This window comes from Odontesthes bonariensis, chromosome 14, assembly GCF_027942865.1.
Source record: "Odontesthes bonariensis isolate fOdoBon6 chromosome 14, fOdoBon6.hap1, whole genome shotgun sequence".
In the NCBI taxonomy this organism is placed as follows: Eukaryota; Metazoa; Chordata; class Actinopteri; order Atheriniformes; family Atherinopsidae; genus Odontesthes; species Odontesthes bonariensis.
The window spans coordinates 22958105-22976701 of NC_134519.1; the positions used below are offsets into that span (position 1 = coordinate 22958105).

Here is an 18597-nt window from a genome sequence, read left to right on the forward strand (position 1 = left end):
ATTTAAAGGGTATATAATGTCAGTTCAATCATTTTTAGAGGACTGCCAGATGCACACATCTGTTGTACCCATAACAGGACCAGTTAATATCATATCTGTGTCATTTTTTTGCATTCGGAGAACTTTTAGTCACACAGGAGAACTACTGCAAAGTTGTGTCAGTCTTCTGTGTCTTCGGCAGGCACCTTGGTGACGTGGTCCGGATTCTGCGACAGAAAGACCCCCTGCTCCAAAACGCCTGATTCTTTCAGTGACTTACGGATGGGGTCATTGTCATACGGCAGAATACATTCAGAACCAGTTGGATGATGATGATGCAACAAAGCAAAAAACAATAAAAAAATCATCAAAATAAGACACAAGTATTTCAAAAGAAAAAGAAACCATTTATTACATTCTTAAAACCACATATAATGTATCCCATTGGACATCAATATATATCAAGGTTTGTGACTCGGTTGGACTAGTAATATACCTCTGGTACATTTTGTCAAACGGGGAAAGAGAAGGTTGAGTTTGTTTGTTTGCACTTATCCTAATCTTTCTTCAATTAAAAAAAAAATAAATCACTGACTTTACAAGACAAAAAAAGAAAGTGGAGACGCGAAGAAAAATGTGGATAACAGATGGACAAATAAATGAAAAATCACAGCAAAGAAACGATAAACCCCAAATAACAAATTCAACTTTAAACTCTAAATGACTTTTTTTTTTCTCCTTTTCAATTCTATGCATCTTAAATTGAATGTTACAATATTAGGACAAAAGAGGAAGGGCTTTGACACTTTGTGAGTAACATTCACAAAAATAGAACTAACGTCCACAGTGATTATGGTTATGGGTCTTAGGTGCAAAAGGTGTGAGGAGCACAAGGCTAAAAGACGACACTTGTAATAAAGGGACGAGAGATCACAGCTAGCTCCCTGAGCAGCAGGCGGCAGGTCCTTAGACTCTGCTCAAAAAAACGAAACAGCACCCCAAGTAAGACATTATCGTCACCTCAATGCTACGATAACCTTCAGAAATGTGTTCTTTATGTACATGAAAAATGTAAACAGTTATGGATGACTTGTGACAGACATGGAATATAAAATGAATAGCAATAAAAACCGACGGACTGAAGTCTTACTGGCATTAAAGCCCAACTCAGGGGGGCAGCTGGTAGCTCTGTCTGGCCTTAAACTAGTGTCAAGTGAGAAAGAGGAAAGTATAAGTGCTTGGTATTTGGACAAGTTTTGGATTTAGGACTAAAGAAGAGAGGAATACCAAATGTACAAAATAATACAGTTGCATCAACCAGCAGAGAGGGTTTATGATACAAATGGACCATCATAATCTCAGACTTTAGCCAACGGAAACATTGTGAGTGCAACACAGTCATATTACTGTACTCCTATTCTACTAACTGCTGGTTAGAAACAAGTGGAGGGACCCGGTCATTATACAGTTTTTGAAGTCATCTTTTGCCTTGCTCTCTCTGTTTTTTTTTGTTTTTTTTTCTTTTAGTGTCCTGTTTGTCCTCTCGTCTCTTGAAGTGCGGGGAGGCAGGCAGCAGCAGTGCAGACTGAAAGGGAACAGTTCAAAATGCAGGGCGATGTTCTTGTCTTTTTTTTTTTTTTGCCTTTGCTCCCGCACGCTGCCTCCTCTGCTGTGTTGCATCTGCAACAAGTCCACCCTGTAGCTTGCAGGATGGCCACATCAGAGAAAAGAGGGGGTTTGTTGCCATGGAAACCTGAGAGTACTGTCAAGAGTGGATAAGTCATCCAGAAAAAAAAAAAGAAAAAGAAAAAAGGATCCGAGTCCAAATATCAGCCTTCCTCACATCTTTTGTGCCTCCTCCTCCATCCAACGATCCGCTTTTTCTCTCCCTCACACACTCTTACTCTCACCATATACTCATATAGTCATCTATTTACATTCTTATTTAAAATATTCTGTTTATAAACGTGTATATAAATTAAAGATAATTTCATCTTGTCCTGTCTCTAAGTGGCATTTGCAAGGAAAGGGGTGTGTGGGACTGAGGTTTCTCATTGCATTACAAGAGCCTTTAAAAAGGCAGCACCGAACACTGTCTACTGTCAATCTGTGTGCAATTGTTTTTTTTTTTAGGTGATTATTTAGTTCAGTCTAACTTGTGAGTCGTTCATGTGTTTTCTTTTCATGTCAGAGAAAACTCTGAGCTGTGATCTTGGTCCCTAAGTGAGGGGTAGGTAAAAGGATGCGCTCTGTATGAATCTGCATGCGCACCACCCTGGGATGCAAGAATACAGAGGAATATTGACTCAAGAGTTTCATTTCCAGTGAAAACTGTTGATGGACATCATGCTAATTGTACGTGAGAAGCTCTGTCTTAGAGTGGCAGAGTTTTACATTCACTGTTGCTCGGGTTCTTGCTTGTGCACCGGTGCTAATTGATGAGGTACATTCATAACTGGCTAGGCGATCCACAGTGGATTAGATGTTAAACATGTTTTAGAGCTTGGAGCTTTTACATGCCATGTGGGCTGCGGTGATATCATAACAATGCCCATCTGGTTGTTGTCAATGCTACAATATGCAGGACCATGAGCATGTGTGGTCTGTAGTGTAAGGTGCTTTGCCTGCTGGGATAGTGGAGGACTACTTTGGGAGACGGAGTATTTAGAGTCCTGGATTGTCTCTTAACTGCTGGTTGTTAGGCTTTATAATCTCTATCCTTCTCTGTCTCTCCTTTTGCTCCCCTACCTCTAAATAAACTCTCTCCATCTGTTTTGTTTATCTCTGTCTGTCTTTCTGTCGGTCTAGCTGTTAGTGGAGTCCGGCAGAGACATTTCGCTGCCAAACACTTCCCGGTATAGCGGTGGAAAATTGTAGGCGGTCTCTGGGTGGACCAAACGGAAAAACTCTAGTTTGTCGACGTGGAGGTTACAGATAGACTTCATAACGGGCAGCTTGGACACCATCTACAAGGACAGATGACACAAAAAGGTAAATGCTTTAGTGTGTGTTTTCAACCACATGAGGAATGGCTACTTATGCTATTGAGCAGACCAGATTTCAGATATGAAACAGATTAAAATGCTTTACTTTCAAAGCTACAAAAAATCTCAATCTTATACCGGCACCTCACAGGAGAAAGAGGTTTAGAGGAAGCTCGATTGGTTGTGTTTACCTTGTCTAGTTTCTCATCAAAAGCACCACTCTTCTGTAGACTGTGCTGCAGAGCCAGGTAGACTTTCTCTTGGAGTTTCTGAACCTTCTGGCCTTCTGTCAGCCAGGGTCGATCTGCAGGAACAAACATTTCTTCATGAAACACTTGAAAGACATGGAGCAATTTTTAGGCCGCTTGACTCCCCTGTAGTTGTGTTTTTTTCTACTGGTAAGGAGGATAAAGCGCAGCACATATTTTTTTTTTAAATCAGGAGAAGCTGAAGTTTTAGTTTGGCTTAGTGAATGTTGAAATTCTATATGTACTTTGCCTAACTTAAAGAAAAGCCATCAAAATATTCATGTTTTTGTGACGTTAAAATACTAAAACCCAAAGCGTTTTTTTGTTGTTACTTGTTACACGTTTGTTACGTGTTATATACTTCCAAGTAAAATCTTTGTCAACATTTATGGGTCAAAAGATGTCATGGATAAAGCTAAGTCTCGACATTTTGATTTTTAACCAATCGGGCGACAGAGGTTGGGACTTGCTATTTGGCTCAGCAAATGACAAAACAATACAACAGAAACCGATGACGTTCCCACCCTCACTACAGAACCTATTAATGTATTAATGGTTGAAAGGCCAAGAATTTCAGCTTTACCTGACTTTTTCAAGCATCTGGATACGATTAGTGGCGCAAACATGACTGAAAATTCTAAAACTAACTATTTTAGATGCGGGCAGCGGCATAGTTGAGTTAAATTGTGGTGCCGGTGTTAAAGGTCATGCTTACGAGCACTTTTACAGTGCATACTCTACTCATTTCATATCTACATTAAGAAATAAGAAATGTTACAAATCTCCCTTCATGTGGCCTAGCATCACTTCATTTAAAATGAACCACTGTCAATTCAAATTTTGCATGAAAACAGCTACTTTAAAGAAAATTCACATGATGATGTCATGCACTGAGCTTTTGCTTTGTAACTCAAAAATCTGCAAATTCACAAGCGTGAGTCAAAGCCTGACACATGGACACCAGATTGTCCAAAAGAACACACCAGCCAGGTAAAATAATCTGTAAAAGTAAACTGAAAACCAACACTTCTAAGGGGGGGGCGCGAAAAACGTGTTTGAGTCGACAGTAACAGTCCCTCTTTAATGTCAGTGTGGCCCTTTATTCTTTCCGAAAACAGATCAGCAGTTTTACGACCCTCACTTTGCAGAACAATGTGCACTTCTTCTTCAACATGATTGTGTTTGTGTAAAAGGAGAAGTAAAATAATCACCAGGGGAGAGGAGGACAGCGGCGCTAAACAGAGCCATCTCCTCGTCAGACAGCTGCAGGCGGCAGAGTCCTTTTCCCAGTTCAAACACTGCGTTGACCAGGTCATCACAGCCTGCACACACAACACATTGTTTTTGATAAGTGGATTGACAAAAATAGTAAAGCTAATCCCCCTGCTTAACCAAATTACTGGACTGAAATACAACTTGGTTGACACATGATGTAAAGGGAATGACTAACACCTCTGTCTCTGACTACTGTGAAAAATCCATTACACTTCAATTGAGTTACCAGTTTTCCCACTGTCATTCCTGCCCGTCTGACCTATCAGCAGTCACAGGATCCAGAAGTTTGAAGGAAAGTTACTGAAAAATACTTCTGTGACTGAGATTATCCATCCTTTGGAAGGCGATAGTTTCCTAGAATATTTCCTTAAATTAGTTCATAATACTGCTTAGTGCTACTTAGTGTTTTTTTTTTTCTTTAGTTTTCCCACTAGGGTGCATTGTTACACAGATTTTGTGATACAGAGGAGGTACAATTAAACAGAAAGTCGACCACAACACATGCGCTCTCTTCAACATCTGTTCTTTTTCAGAAGAACATCTGTTTAGGTGACTGAAAAGGTAAAGTTTCTTATAAATAGTACTTATGACCATTATCACAGTTATCTAGTTTAAAATGATAACTTGTGTTGATCACGGAGGATACATGTTGTGAGCTGTCAAGTACGGAGTCTACAGAGTAGAGAAACTTATATATATGCATCGAGTGTGTGTCAATCATTTGGTCAAAGCTTACAAAACCACATCCCCCCACCCCGATCCTCACCAAGTGCTTTGAAGAACTGAGCCGAGGCAAATTTTCCATTGAAGAAAATGGTGCTGTTGTTGCTGTTGAAGGCGCGGCACATACGTATGAGCAGGACCTCCAGACAGCCTAAAACGGTATCCACAGATAGAGGAATAGACATGGAGAAGGAAGAGGAGGAGGGAGGACAGGGAAGGCCAAAGATACTCCAACATGCACAAAACATACAACAAAATGTAAATATTTTTGACCCAGATTGGCGCACAGCATATATGACAATTTTGAACCATTTCAAAATCCACAGGATAACACAGATATCCACCAAGATTTTTTTTTTTCCCAAGTTCAAAATATTTACACAAAGTAAACGCATTGTCAAATATATGCAAGATAATGAACAATGAATAAATACATCATTCAAATTTTGTTTTTCAAAATTGTGTATGGCAACAAGGCAAAGATAGAAGGTTGGAGACAAAAAAAAAAGAAGGAAGGAAACCGAGTTAGCAAGTTTAAGACTTTGTCTACTTTACTGGAATTAACTGTGAAGTAGGTAACTTGGCAATTTGGATTGCGCACTGACCTGCTTTCAGCAATATAATCTGATCATTCTGGCACAGGTCCATAAAACCCGCAATGCGCTTGGCAAACTCCACCACGTACTGGATGGCATTGGTGATGTGATGAGCACACTGCTGCCACATCCACTCGGCCGACTGAAAACAAGAAGCGAGCAATGCAAGTCCATCAGTATAATCGTGTCGAGCGTCAACACCTTGCTCAAGATCAATGATATCATCGGTCACTTCAAACTATAAAGTATCTTCTACACCTGTGGGGGCTCCAGCGTGATGTCATACCTTGCTCTGAAAGGTCCGCGTTTCCTCGGGCGTGTACTGTACCCAGGTGAATCTCTTCATGTCTTCGGCGCTGTACTGACACGTTTCCAAGTGCGACTTAACAATGCTCTGAGTGATGTGCTCTGTAAAACAAAATGTACACACCAACCTCAGTGCTGTCTCACTCTGGTTACCTTTGGTAGAACAGCATCATGTTTGTGCTTTGGAAAGGCAGCAAGAGTGCAGGAGAGTCATGCCGGTACTGTTTACATATCCACAGATTTCTGAGACCTTTAATGGTCGAATGCTTTGCTTCAATGAGAAGACTAGGTTCTAATGTCTCATTTTTTCATCTTTTATCCACAGCAGATGGGGTGTTTTTCACCTCCAACTCTTAATGTCCTCCAGTCACAAAATATTTTCTAATTTCTTTCTTTATAAGCCCACAGAGCCCTGCTCAAGAAGTGTAATCCTCCACAGAGACACCTCTGTATAAGCATTCCCCTTCTTACATGTATAAATAAAACTATTCCGCCATGGTCTATCTGACCCTGTTTGTGGAAAAAAATATTTTTCCTCCATTTCATATTGTTTATTGTCTGCTTGTAGAGCCAGTATAATCTTGTCCTATAAGTCCTAAATGTCCTGGTACTTCATCTTTGTTTGCTATTGAATTGGATTGGCTTTTCAAATTATATTAGCTTTTGTTTTCATCCACTCATTTCCAGGAAGCCGCAGCAGGGAATTTACTGTATATGGTCAAACAAACAGCTGCGTACATTTTTTTTCAATAAGAATATCCAACTTTACCGCTTAGCCACTAAATAATCTCCATTCCACTGATCAGATTTAATCTTCTGTGCAGAAATAATATTCTTAATGAATCGCCTATAAACATTACTTTTGCTCATGTTAAACTACGATTTAAGATGAAACATGAACTTTGCTAGAGGTGGGTAATTAACATGAAATACTGGGACCTAATGTAGATCTTACTAATACAGGCTTGTCATAAATGTCTTGCCAAGTAAAGGCCTGCTTCTGATTTTTTAATTTCAGTCTCACCGAGGTCTGTTATTGAGCAGTCGTCGGGCAGATGGTCCAGCAGCGCACGTCTGTGACCCAGCAGCGGATGCGTATGCAGAAGCTGGATTCCGTTAGTATCTGCTGTGTCCAGTACTGTCTGCTGTGGGGAATTCTGATTGGATAAGGATGAGGAAGATGAAGAGGAAGATGAGGAGTTGGAGGAGTTCCCCGTGCTGCCTCCGAGCAGCTCCAGGCTGCAGTACTCGCTGGCCTCTTCGGGGGTCAGGGGCAGGTCAAACAGGTCAGGCAGTGCTGCGATGTCATCCAGGTCGCTGAGGGTGGAGGTGGAGCCCCCACTGCTGTAGGACCGGCTCAGACCCTCTTCGCCATCCTCTGTGCTGCCGCCACAGACTCCATCCTCTCTGGGTAAAGACAGAGTAGTGGAGCCCCCGCCTCCGGAGCCAACACACTCTTGTGCCTTCTGATGCTTTTGGACCTCAGCGTAGAGGCTGTCACGCTGCTTCTTTGACATACGGCCAAACTTCACCGCTGCAGAGAGAAGATGAAATTTGCTTTTGTGACTACTTTTACTTCATTTCTGGGTTTATATTACAGAATGATATGTTGGGGAAAACTGACGTTTAAACATCCCTTATTTAAACATCAATTTGCTGACAACAAATGTGGTAAATATTAAGTTTTCTGAAGAATGCAGTGATATGAGTAAGTGCGTGAAGAAGCTTAAGTGTGCGTTTTGTTTTCGTCTGCGCTTACCATCTCGGCTCATGCCCAAAGCCAGACACTTCTGCAGACGGCAGTGCTGGCAGCGGTTACGGTTTGTTCGGTCTATCAGACAGTTCCTCTGGCGGGAACAAGAGTACATGGCATTGTTCTGCTGGCTGCGTCGGAAGAAACCCTAGACACGAACAAATACAAACATTTAACATAATACATTGCATGCAGACTTAAAGGGGGAGGGCAGTTAAAGTTCTGTTTAGTATCCTGCTTTACTCTCGCCCTTTTCCTCCCTCACCTTGCAGCCTTCACAGGTGATGACTCCATAGTGAATTCCTGAGGACTTGTCCCCACAGATCTTACAGGGGATGACCTCGATCTGAGCTGCAAAACATAAGACAACATGGACAAGACAGGTCAGAGAACTGTACCGTAATGAGCCTCAAATGGACACTGGAAGCTGCCGTCCAGATTAGACTTTCATTCAGAACATGTTCTGAATGAAGCCCAGCTGCTAACGCCTTTAGCTTGTTTGGCAGCGATCAATGAAAACAGGCAAAAATGAATGACCAAATAAATGAATACAATGTAAACATGAACATAAGACAAAATGCAGCGTTTCACAGAAGCCCATATTTGGCATGCTTTCACCCCAGACGGGGCAGACAGCAGTCCACCCCGGATCCTGCTCTGTCTGAGCTTTTCTTCCTCTTAAAAGAGAGTTTTCCTCCTCTCTGTCACCAAGCACTGCACAAGGGGGTTTGGTTGGAAACTGCAGATTTCAAATAACTGGATACCTCTTGTCTTATAAATCCCACATCAAAAGGTCTGCCTCAGAGTCAGCATTTAGTTTGCCTGTCCTGACCTCAGCTGCCCAACCAGTCGAGGCAGATGCTTGTATTACTGTCTTACTGTAAAAAAGAGATAGTTCCTCTCCATTGCTTCACTGCTGCTCACCACCCCGTGCTTATTGAGTTGAAGATTCAATGAGATTACTTTTTATGAATATGCGTCATATGAACACAATTATAATGTGCTTGACTGAATTAAATTAAACTGAACTGAACTTATTGTGAACTTGTGTACTTTCTCAGTACCCTAAGACCATTCTTGTTGTTAACTGGCACTGAATAAACTTAATTGAGTTGATCTGCTGTACAAACATGATTAGGACCTGAAACGTCCCATAAATGTGTAAAGTAATAAAAACATGTTTCTCATTTCCCCACAGAATTGTATTAATAGAAAATAGATATGAATAGTCTATTGTAACGGAACACCACAAATGCTGCAGGGGGTATTCAAATGAATCAATTATTTCTTGTCACATTGAACTGCTCATCTTACTTGATTTGAATGTAAAATGCAGCTGCAAAGCTTTTAATAATATCAGTTCTGTTGAGTTGTTACACGCCTAACCACACCGCTACTCTGCAGGAGCCCTTCTGACAGCGTTATGTGGTTTAGTCTTACACTTTATGAGTCTGAGTGTGGCCGTGAGCTTGAAACATGTCTCATTACCAGAGGTGTGTGCACGTTTAAGACTCCCTGTCTAACCCCTGCTGGCTAAAATTTGTTCTTACTTTATAGTGGAGGCCTGTTTCGTAACTTTTACAGTTTGCTGTTCTATTTCTGTCTTTCCTGCTTCTGTTATGAAACCTCATTCGATCAACATACCATAGGATGCTTTCTTATTTTCTGGTGATAACAACAACCTCGCAAAGTAACTATTGCACACAGTACAAGTGAAGATAACTTCCCCCTAACAGTCTTCGTGAGCACCCCACACATGGCCCCCAAGAAGGGAACAGAGTACACAAAGAGATAGGGAATCACATGACACATGTGACACATACACAAAGATTCTTCTTTCTTAGTCGAGGTGAAAACGGCTACAACTGGATAGTGGCTCATTTGCCGTCTGTACAATCTGAGAGTGATTTCCACATACACCGTTTTCACCAGTTCTAAGGTCAGTGCATGGAAAACCGCAAAGGGATTGAAGAAGAATGATTGCACTTCTAGGTACTGGAAAACACGACTTTCCACTTCTTTTTCTGTTTAATGACAAGCTGGCCTGTCTCTTTGCTAAAACTGTTGACTAAAATACTCCAACTGATGAGGGCAGCTGGAGGCATGCAATGGAAAAATATATCCCTCCTCCCTCGAGCTCCTTTCCTCCCCTCCACCCCTCCCTCATGGCTCGATTATATAACTCCTGTCTGTGAGCATTCTTCACAACACTCATTCAAGCAGGCTCACTCTAGCAACACTGACACCCTGCCTCCCTCGGAATCTCTCTTTCCCATTGGCTGCGCGGCGCTCGCTGCTGGCTTGGCATTGGCTGAGTCATCCATCACTCCGGGGCTGTAGCCTGTCAGCCCATGTGGACGTTCTGTCCCACTGACACACTTTCCCACTGCAGGGGGAGAAGAAGGAGGGAGGCAAGAGCACAGTCCTGATCTATGCAGACCAGTTTTAAGGTGGAACTGAACAAAGCTCAGACTTCACTACAAAACATTTACTTGAATGCCCGGTTAACCTGCACTGAGAAAAATTGTTACATAACAGCTAAATTAAAGAAAGGAGGAAAGAAAACACCGCAGTTTGAGAAGAAGCCAGTTTGCAAATCTTAATAGCTGTGCTGTAATTTTACTTTTGCACTGCCTGAAGCTCCACAATGGCGTTTTAGTAACAGGACACCACATGAGGTATGACTGTAAAGGCACATACTGTACAGTCCAGTCAAACCATACAAACTCTGAACTTGACTGTCAGCTATGCAGCCCCCACTCCTCTGCCTGCTCTGTGACATTGAGCTTCTGCTTCAACCCATTCTATTCTTGTCCTGCGCTACGAGCCAGAATTACATAGATGCCCAGCCACCCACCCCAAGCAACGACCACACACACAAAACATGCTCTCTAACTGCTGTTCTCGGGCTCTCTGCAGATATCCAGGCACAAGCGGAGACGGTATCAGATTTACTGAGTTTTTAAATGGAATTTCCAACTGCAAGTATGGCTTCCAAATAACAACTGAGACAAGATATAGTTGTATCCGCAGAGATGCAAGTGTTTTGTCATGTGTTATAAAACCAGTGCACCCCTTTCCCTTTACAGCAGTGCGCCATCTGATTTTCCCGAGAGCCCAGAGTAACTCTTTGCCAAGTTGAAGCATGTTTAGTTCAGATTGCACTAAGATGATGGGAAAAAGAGTCCCTAGTCAGACTTTTGGCTTTATAATTCAATGACAAAAAGCAAACCAATTAAAAAAAAGAAAAGTGCATAATGTTTCTAAGATACATAAATAATTGTGTTAAATAGCAGCGTCTCTATCTTGCCCAATACAATGGTGATGATGTATTGGGCAGCCCTATTTTCACCTGTTTAAAGTGACTCGTCTGTCCATAATTTGGTAAATGAATAACAACCAGTGCAGTAAAAACTAATTCCTTTGACGCAAAGAAATGATAACTATAGAAACGTATTAGGGATTGTTTGAAGATATGACGGGAAAAACAAGAAGTAGGTTTGCAACATGCAAAGTATTTCAATTTACTGGCTACACTTACTCAGTAGCTTTTTTTTTTTTTTTTTGGCTTATGTTTGCTCTAAAAGGACAAGAAAATGTTGAAAAATTAAATTTCAAGTTGACACTAAAACTTTGGGCCGACCACTAAAAAAAGTTAACTATCGTTAAAGACTAAGAAAACCACCATATATGCACATTTTGAAAGATTTAAAAGTAATTGTCTTCGTTTCTTTGCATCAGAAGGAACTAAGTACTCTACTGATTATCAAAATATGCTGTTTTATTAATTAGCGGATTATTCCCTACATATATATCACCATTGCTCGTTGAGCACCTCATCAAAATTCAGCTGACTGTCAACGCTGACAGGGACACAACAGCAGAAGCTACATAGACATTAAAAGAACATTTACCTTTGACCCTGAATATCACTGTTGACCTGTGAAACAACACCAGTCTGGGGTTTCTGACCTTTAGCTCTCTTGAGACAGCAGGCATTCCAAAGGGATCGATACCAGTCATGCTTTAGGCAAACATGATGCATGAGGTCTGCAGCAGTTTAGATTTGTCACACTTTCACACATTCAGAAAATGCTTTGGCGGAACACAGTAAATGAGGAAATACGACCACACACAGAATGATGCCCGAGCAGAGCAAGTGTTTGACTTCTAGGAAGGCAGCTTTGTGCGGCACACCCAAATTTGACACAGAGCACACTGCAGAGAGATGTTTTGACGGCTCAGACAAACACGCTGGCCTTAGGGTGTTTATCAGCCAGCTAAATGTGTAACTTTGTTATCTCTAGAAAGGCTAATTCTGTAGGGGTGGGGTATGGAGAGGCAAAGGAAAATCACTGACTTTGTGCTCCGAACAGCTCACTTCTCTGTGCTTAATGAGGAACAAAGAGGCAATAATGCTCAGGTGCCCCATGGCCTGTTTGTCAAGCAGTCAGTGTGTCAGTGTGTCAGAGGTATAACAAAGAAAAAAAGGATGAATATTGACCTGCCACGTACCACACGTCACCACATGCCTGCCAACACGTATGCATATATAAGTGCTACTTTCACCATTTCTTACTCCTAAAACCTGGTTTAATAGGCTTAGCTTACTTGTGCTTTCTCTCTGCAGAAGCAGTACCATCAGAAACACCACCGAGCAACACATTGATGTGGCTACTCATGAGAAAAGTGAACAATATGAGAGCACGCTTTGCTAGAGGTAGGGGCATCATGCTTGAGCTCCATAAGATACATGGACACATTTCTTGTGTTTTGCCTCGTCATAGGATGAGGGCTTCAGTGTCTCACAGCACCGCACAACAACAAGCCACAGTGCTTGTCCTCCTCTTTCTTGAAATCATTTTAGGAATTTTTTTTTTTATTTATATTTTGTCATTAAAAGGAGGAGGAGCATGGGAAATCTAAGAGGATGGAAAAATGTAGGGATTTATTCTAACACTTCCTAGTTGAGTTTCGGAAGTAATTTGGCATGCGTGTCCTAGCGCTTAACTCTCATAAAAATATCTTTAATTTCCTCTCAAAGGATTATAAAACTTTATTTAGAAAATTGGTGCAAAGACTATGAACAAGCTAATGCAATCTGGCCATCTGGTTGCTGGTGCTTTCAGAGGACTCTATTTTAAAAGATGCAAATACCACTGGAGGCCAAGCTGAGGCCCACCGAGGGGAGAGCAGAACAGAGCTAAGAACCTCACTGGCCTCGTCTGCAGGGTGTGAGTGTTTGACATGAGTCTTGTGATCTTTCACGGTGCCCAGGATCCAATTTTTAGAAGTTCACAAAGCTTTCTTTAACAGCAAACCTGACGAGGAGTCAGAGGTCCAGACATCACAACAGGCCTCAAAAGGTCTGTCAGTGTACCAAAACTGCGAGAGATGACTCAACAGTTTGATCGTGATTGTAAGTACAGTATGTAGAGGCACGCTCAAAGAGGGATACAAAATGCTGACGTTTGTTTTCGTTTTGGGAAGCGACAGGTTATGTGACAAACCTGAATTTTTGGCACAGCCAGCTAAAAAAGGGCCACGGTTTGTTTACATTTGGATATCCTGCCAGAACGGGATCCTCCCTCCACCAGAGGCCCCTATGTTTCTTGCTCTCACCCTCCCTCCCCCATCACCCTTTTTTCTAGCGCAAAAAAAATTTGAAAAAAATCTATCTGTTTCCTCTCCCTGCCAAAAGAATGAAACTCCTTGCAGGTAATCTTTAGTCCTGGACAACGACGGATTAGGTCAAAAAAACAATGCAACCACTTCGAGCACAAGTCAACAGCAAGAATTCGAGGTTGTTTGAAAGGTTATCTAAGCGTTTTAGGCCAAACTGCTGCAGATGGATCAGTTTTAGATGTTACAATAACTATGTGGATGCAGAAAAAATATAACTGCCCTTCTGAGCCCATATTAATCTATTGAAAATTCAGTTCTCAACCATCGCTGGGGTTTCACAGGCTGTATATAAGCAGCATACCTTGACAATAACAGTTTTTCTCTCCCACTGGCCAGATTCATGCACCCTTGGAGGGACACATTGCAGGCCGACAGTCACTGAGCGCCAGTAGCCGCACATGGCGCAGCTCTTTCGGCGACACGACGCTTCTCAGTGTCACTCCCCCTCCCGCCGCTATGGATGCTGTATAATACTTGGTGACATAACTAGGTCAGTGGAACAGCCGCGTCTCTCTCCCTCTGTACGCTCACACAGTCAGCCATGCTGGCACAGCCATCGCATCAAAACAACACCACAACTCCACAGACACCGCTCAGAATCATCCTGCAAGGTCAACCGTCAGAATAAGCACTTTGCAAGCATTCTGAGGAGACTTTTATTTTTCAAATAGTCACAATTATGAATGGACATGTTAAAAGATTAATCAAAGTTATTTTTTTTTTTGTTCATGTGCGAACGGGTGCGAATTGCAAAGCATCCAAAAAGTAAGATTTTTAATTTACCTGGGAAGACACCTGATAAGGTCGCCTAACATCTCGATTACATAATTGTAGTTTTGGTTAACAACAGCATGCCCCCATGCCCCTCCTTCTCCTTATTGCATAACTCTTACATGGGTCCCCTGGCAAAATTCACAGGGCTGTCAGGTGAGTTATAAAACCGACAGATATGGCACCGCCATATATTAAACAATAACCATGACGCACCTATAAACCATAACCGAATGCTTGGTCGGATTTGAGCACAAATGGAGACACGCATAACAGAAAAATGATTAAAATTACTTTTTTCTTCCCACTTTAATCCATTCTCGTGAGTGAGCTTCGTGCCCCTAGCTCTTGATCACTGCACGCTGAACTTCAGCCTCCAGCATGCCGCCTCGAGCCCTGTGCAGCCATAATCCAGTCAGGAGGGATTAGTGCGCACTGGGAGGAAAACAGGCGCTCTCCAGTCCCTGTGCGCACACATGTGGCTGCTGTTCCAGCCCGTATAAAATAATTTTTAAAAACCCACACTGCAATCAAGTTCACCTACACACGTACAGATTTATGTTGACAATAAAATCAACTCACCTCTCATGGCGGTGTTTTTCTTTATTCTTGGCAAGACGACGAAGACTCGACTACATTAGGGTTAGCGTCGACAAGGGAAGAGGTGCGTAAAGCGGTGGAGCCAGAGTAAAGTGGCTCTGTAAATATTAACTTCTTCCCGGCTACAAACAGCTTTGTGACGCACGGCCAAAATAGGGAAAAACAAACTGCCACAAATTCTTCTTTTTTTTATCGCTCGATCAAGTCCGAGCAAAATAAAAGAGTGCAAGAAGTCGCTTGGGTTCGCATCGTAGCCGTCTCTGCGCGCTGCCCGATAGATTTGGCTCAACTTTTTTTTGACAGATTAATCCCACGTTGAAGTAGAGCTGTTCGGACCCCCCCACTGCGTTGTGACTCTCCGCCTGCCTTCCTCTCAGTCTACCCTGCTAACCTACTTTCTCCAAGCGTGGACTCTCACATGATCTCACTGCCGACAACTCCTCGCGCAATGTACGCGGGAGCGCGCATTCTGGAGCGAGTTTAAGGTAGTCTGGTGAATGATTAACTCAGCGCTCTGTTCTTCCTCACAGCACACGGTGTTGATGTAAGAAATGAAGATTTGGAAGATATATATGTATATATATATATATATGTATGTATATATGTGTGTGTAAAATATTTTGAAAGATGTGGGTGAAAAGAAACGAAATTACCAGTTTAGTTGACCTGTGAGGTGTATAATGCAATCTATAATAGAGGAAGTAATTGGCAGGTTAATCCAAAAAGAAAAAGGCTCAACAAAATTCACCACATGCCAGGAAGCCAGGTGAATCAGTTGTGGCCGTTTAGTCCTTCAGCTGGGGTTTTGGGTGCTGCTTTTGATTCATAAAAGGACCACTGCTTGATCCTTAATTGAAAAGGGGAACCTCTGGGAAACAGAGGGGAAGGGCCAAGTAGCTGGGCCATGGGGAGCTTTTGGGATGGAGCCTCAGAGTGTTGGCACACTCAGCTGTGCTCTGGCATGCTTGGGATGAGCCAGTTTTGATGTTATATTTGGTCAGGTTTCTGTGTATATATTTTCCTCCATTTGAGGAGAGAATTGGTGAATTGACCCTAATTCAAACCAACTTCTTGCCATGTGTGTTGTCAATGTGGGCGGGATTCTGGAATGCAATCTTTGACATTCTTGGTCCTAGTTTTCTCATGTCTGTTGGAGTTGGCCTGTTATGAGCGAAACCATTTTTGGCCATCTTGGCTCCCTATTTCAAACCAAAACATTAATGGAAACAGGCACTGTTTGCTGAGTCAGTCTTTCCTATTAATGCAATTTTCCTCAGATCAGAGGATATGCTTATTGCTTTTGTCACCATTAAAAGTTCTCATATGTTTATGAAGATGAGCAAATCTAACTCAAAGATAAGAAAGGAAGAGTTCTGCAAAGTTAGATTTTAAGACATTGGGACAAAGATTAGAACAATTTGTGGACCTGTTTTGTATTTCTTTGAGCTTATGCACTCAAACAAGATTTTTTTTCTCCTTGCCTTGTCAGTATATATAAGAATGGATAGGCTAGAAAATCTTCTTGGCAGTTCTCCCAGCCATTGCTGGCAATATACAGATTTATTCTCTGTAAGAAATGTGCAGAGTTTACACCCAGTGACCTCGTAAAGTTGGATTCACAGAGGTTTGCTCCCCGGTTCATATCTGTATTACCACATGCTGGAACAAATCACATCTGCAACGTTTGCATCTCATTTATCAAACCCACTGATATCTCAGTGTTAGATAGTTATCCCAGTTTTTTCTTCTTTTGCAGGAAATCTTCAGCAAAAGTTGTAATGTTATTTTGCGCTCTTTTGGTGGACATCTTTTCCTTGTGCTTTGAAATGTATAACTTATGTGTCTTGGTTTGATCAGTCAACAAAAACAGATAAAGAAATATTCAGATTCTTATGTAAGTGTGCGTTTGGGGACAACATTCAGAAAATTTGCAAGTGTGCATGGTTAGCGGGTGTGGTGTTGCTGTAGCGGGTGGGCTTATGATGCAATGATCTAACAGCGATGTTATGAAACAGAAGGAAGGCAGAGATTACTCAAACTAGGTTAGTGGAGCACTCACGTACACACACATACACTCATATCTGTGCACGTTCCTTTTCTATTTCTTCTGCAGACCTTTGTCCTCTGGCACTTCCTTCTTTTTCATGCGTTATCTGTTTATTTATACACTTCCTTGTATAAATGTGTCCTCTCTGTTGGACACATTTAAATATATTCAAACAGCTTGATGCTGTCATTCATCAGCACCAGTTAGACTCATCAGCATTTTCTCCTGTCAGACATTGACTTTTGCTGTTTTCTCCTTCTCTTGTGTCTGTGCACATCCCCTTCAAAGCCCCTCTGCTCTCCGTCTCCCTTGACAATGGCAGTGACACTTTGACCTCGACTCTTATGTAACTGCTGTGCATTTCAGCAGAGGGAGCTTACGGAGAGGGAGCGAGAGCAGGAGGACGGGGAGGAGGAGGAGGCATGGATTTGAGCATGGCAGACATTTTGTTTCCCAATGATAAAGTAAGAGTTGAAAGAGAAGGCAGGGAAGAAGAGGAGTTTAGAAGGAGAGAAGCTAGAGGATTTTGGAAGGTTGCCAGCTGCAACATAAATTAACATAAATGGATGATTGTACATTATAGACTGAGTGACAACAACCAGCTTTCCTAGATTAAACGGACAGCAAAAAAAGCTTTTTATGGGGCATCCTTGACAAATAAATGCAATATCACGACAAAGTCTTTGCAACGTTTAATAGGAAATGCAGAAACGGAAGTATCAGAGCTTTAATTGCTGATTATACCATATCAGTAACATTGTGAAGAGCCAGTCACACGCAGTGTATCACTATTTAGAACATTGCACCCACCCTTGAATCTGTGCGTACCTGCAATTTTTAATGTCAGACAATCTGACATTTAGTTGTTCTACAGTGTGGTCTTGTTGTTAGGAATGGCGTCAGGTTTCTCCTCATTCAGATCAAAGCAAGAGAAGGCTTGTGACTCCCCAGGGTTGAATTTAAAGGCCTTGCTCACATCAAAGAGTCTTTGTAGGGATGAGGGACCAACTGTAACTGATTGGCTGCACATGGTTCCAGTGGGGCCCCATGGCCAATATCTGTAGCATCAGCTCCTTAAATTCCAGTCTATCTTCTCACAAGCTGTACTGTAAATTTTCCGCATGCACTCAAAAGTGAGCGGGGGAAATTTAACCCTTTTTCTTTTTTTTTGATGGACCATGTTTGTAGCTTCTCATCCTTTCCTAATTTCTACTAATCTGTTGTGCTCATACCTACAAAAAGGCAGAATCACAAACATGCATGTGTGTAATGGACAGCGCCATTTGGTTTGTTGGGATCCTTTCAGGCTCCACAGAGCCGTAATCCCTTCCTACTTCACTCAGTCAATTAATCTCCCTGTTCTCTCTGGAGACATCATTAATTCCCCCTCCCCCAAACCAAGCCTCTGTAATCTGGAGCTGTGAGCTTTGCTGCGTCACGAGGTCAGTATGTCAGAGAGAGTACAAACACTCTTCCTCTCCTGTCACAGTCTGCTCATCCTCCTCTCAGCTCCCCTTTACATCCTCGTCTTTTTTATGTTTTGCACCCTGCTCCTTTTATCTCCCCTGCTCGTGTTACCAATATTGCACATCTGCTTCTTTTCCCCCCCTTATCATTTTTCAAACACTGT

At 42.1% G+C, this 18597-nt stretch overlaps 1 protein-coding gene across 1 annotated transcript; it reads right to left on the minus strand.

Moving 5' to 3' along the window:
* Positions 1-365: 365 nt before the first annotated feature.
* On the minus strand, positions 366-15354 carry LOC142399148 (nuclear receptor ROR-beta-like). Its single transcript, XM_075483636.1, has 10 exons — positions 14903-15354; positions 8130-8215; positions 7871-8012; positions 7136-7645; positions 6092-6213; positions 5815-5947; positions 5253-5360; positions 4423-4533; positions 3155-3267; positions 366-2945 (listed from the first exon to the last, which is right to left on the minus strand). The coding sequence occupies exons 1-10, from the start codon at positions 14907-14909 to the stop codon at positions 2784-2786; spliced, it is 1494 nt and encodes a 497-aa protein (XP_075339751.1). The 5' UTR covers positions 14910-15354; the 3' UTR covers positions 366-2783.
* Between the last annotated feature and the right edge of the window lie 3243 nt (positions 15355-18597).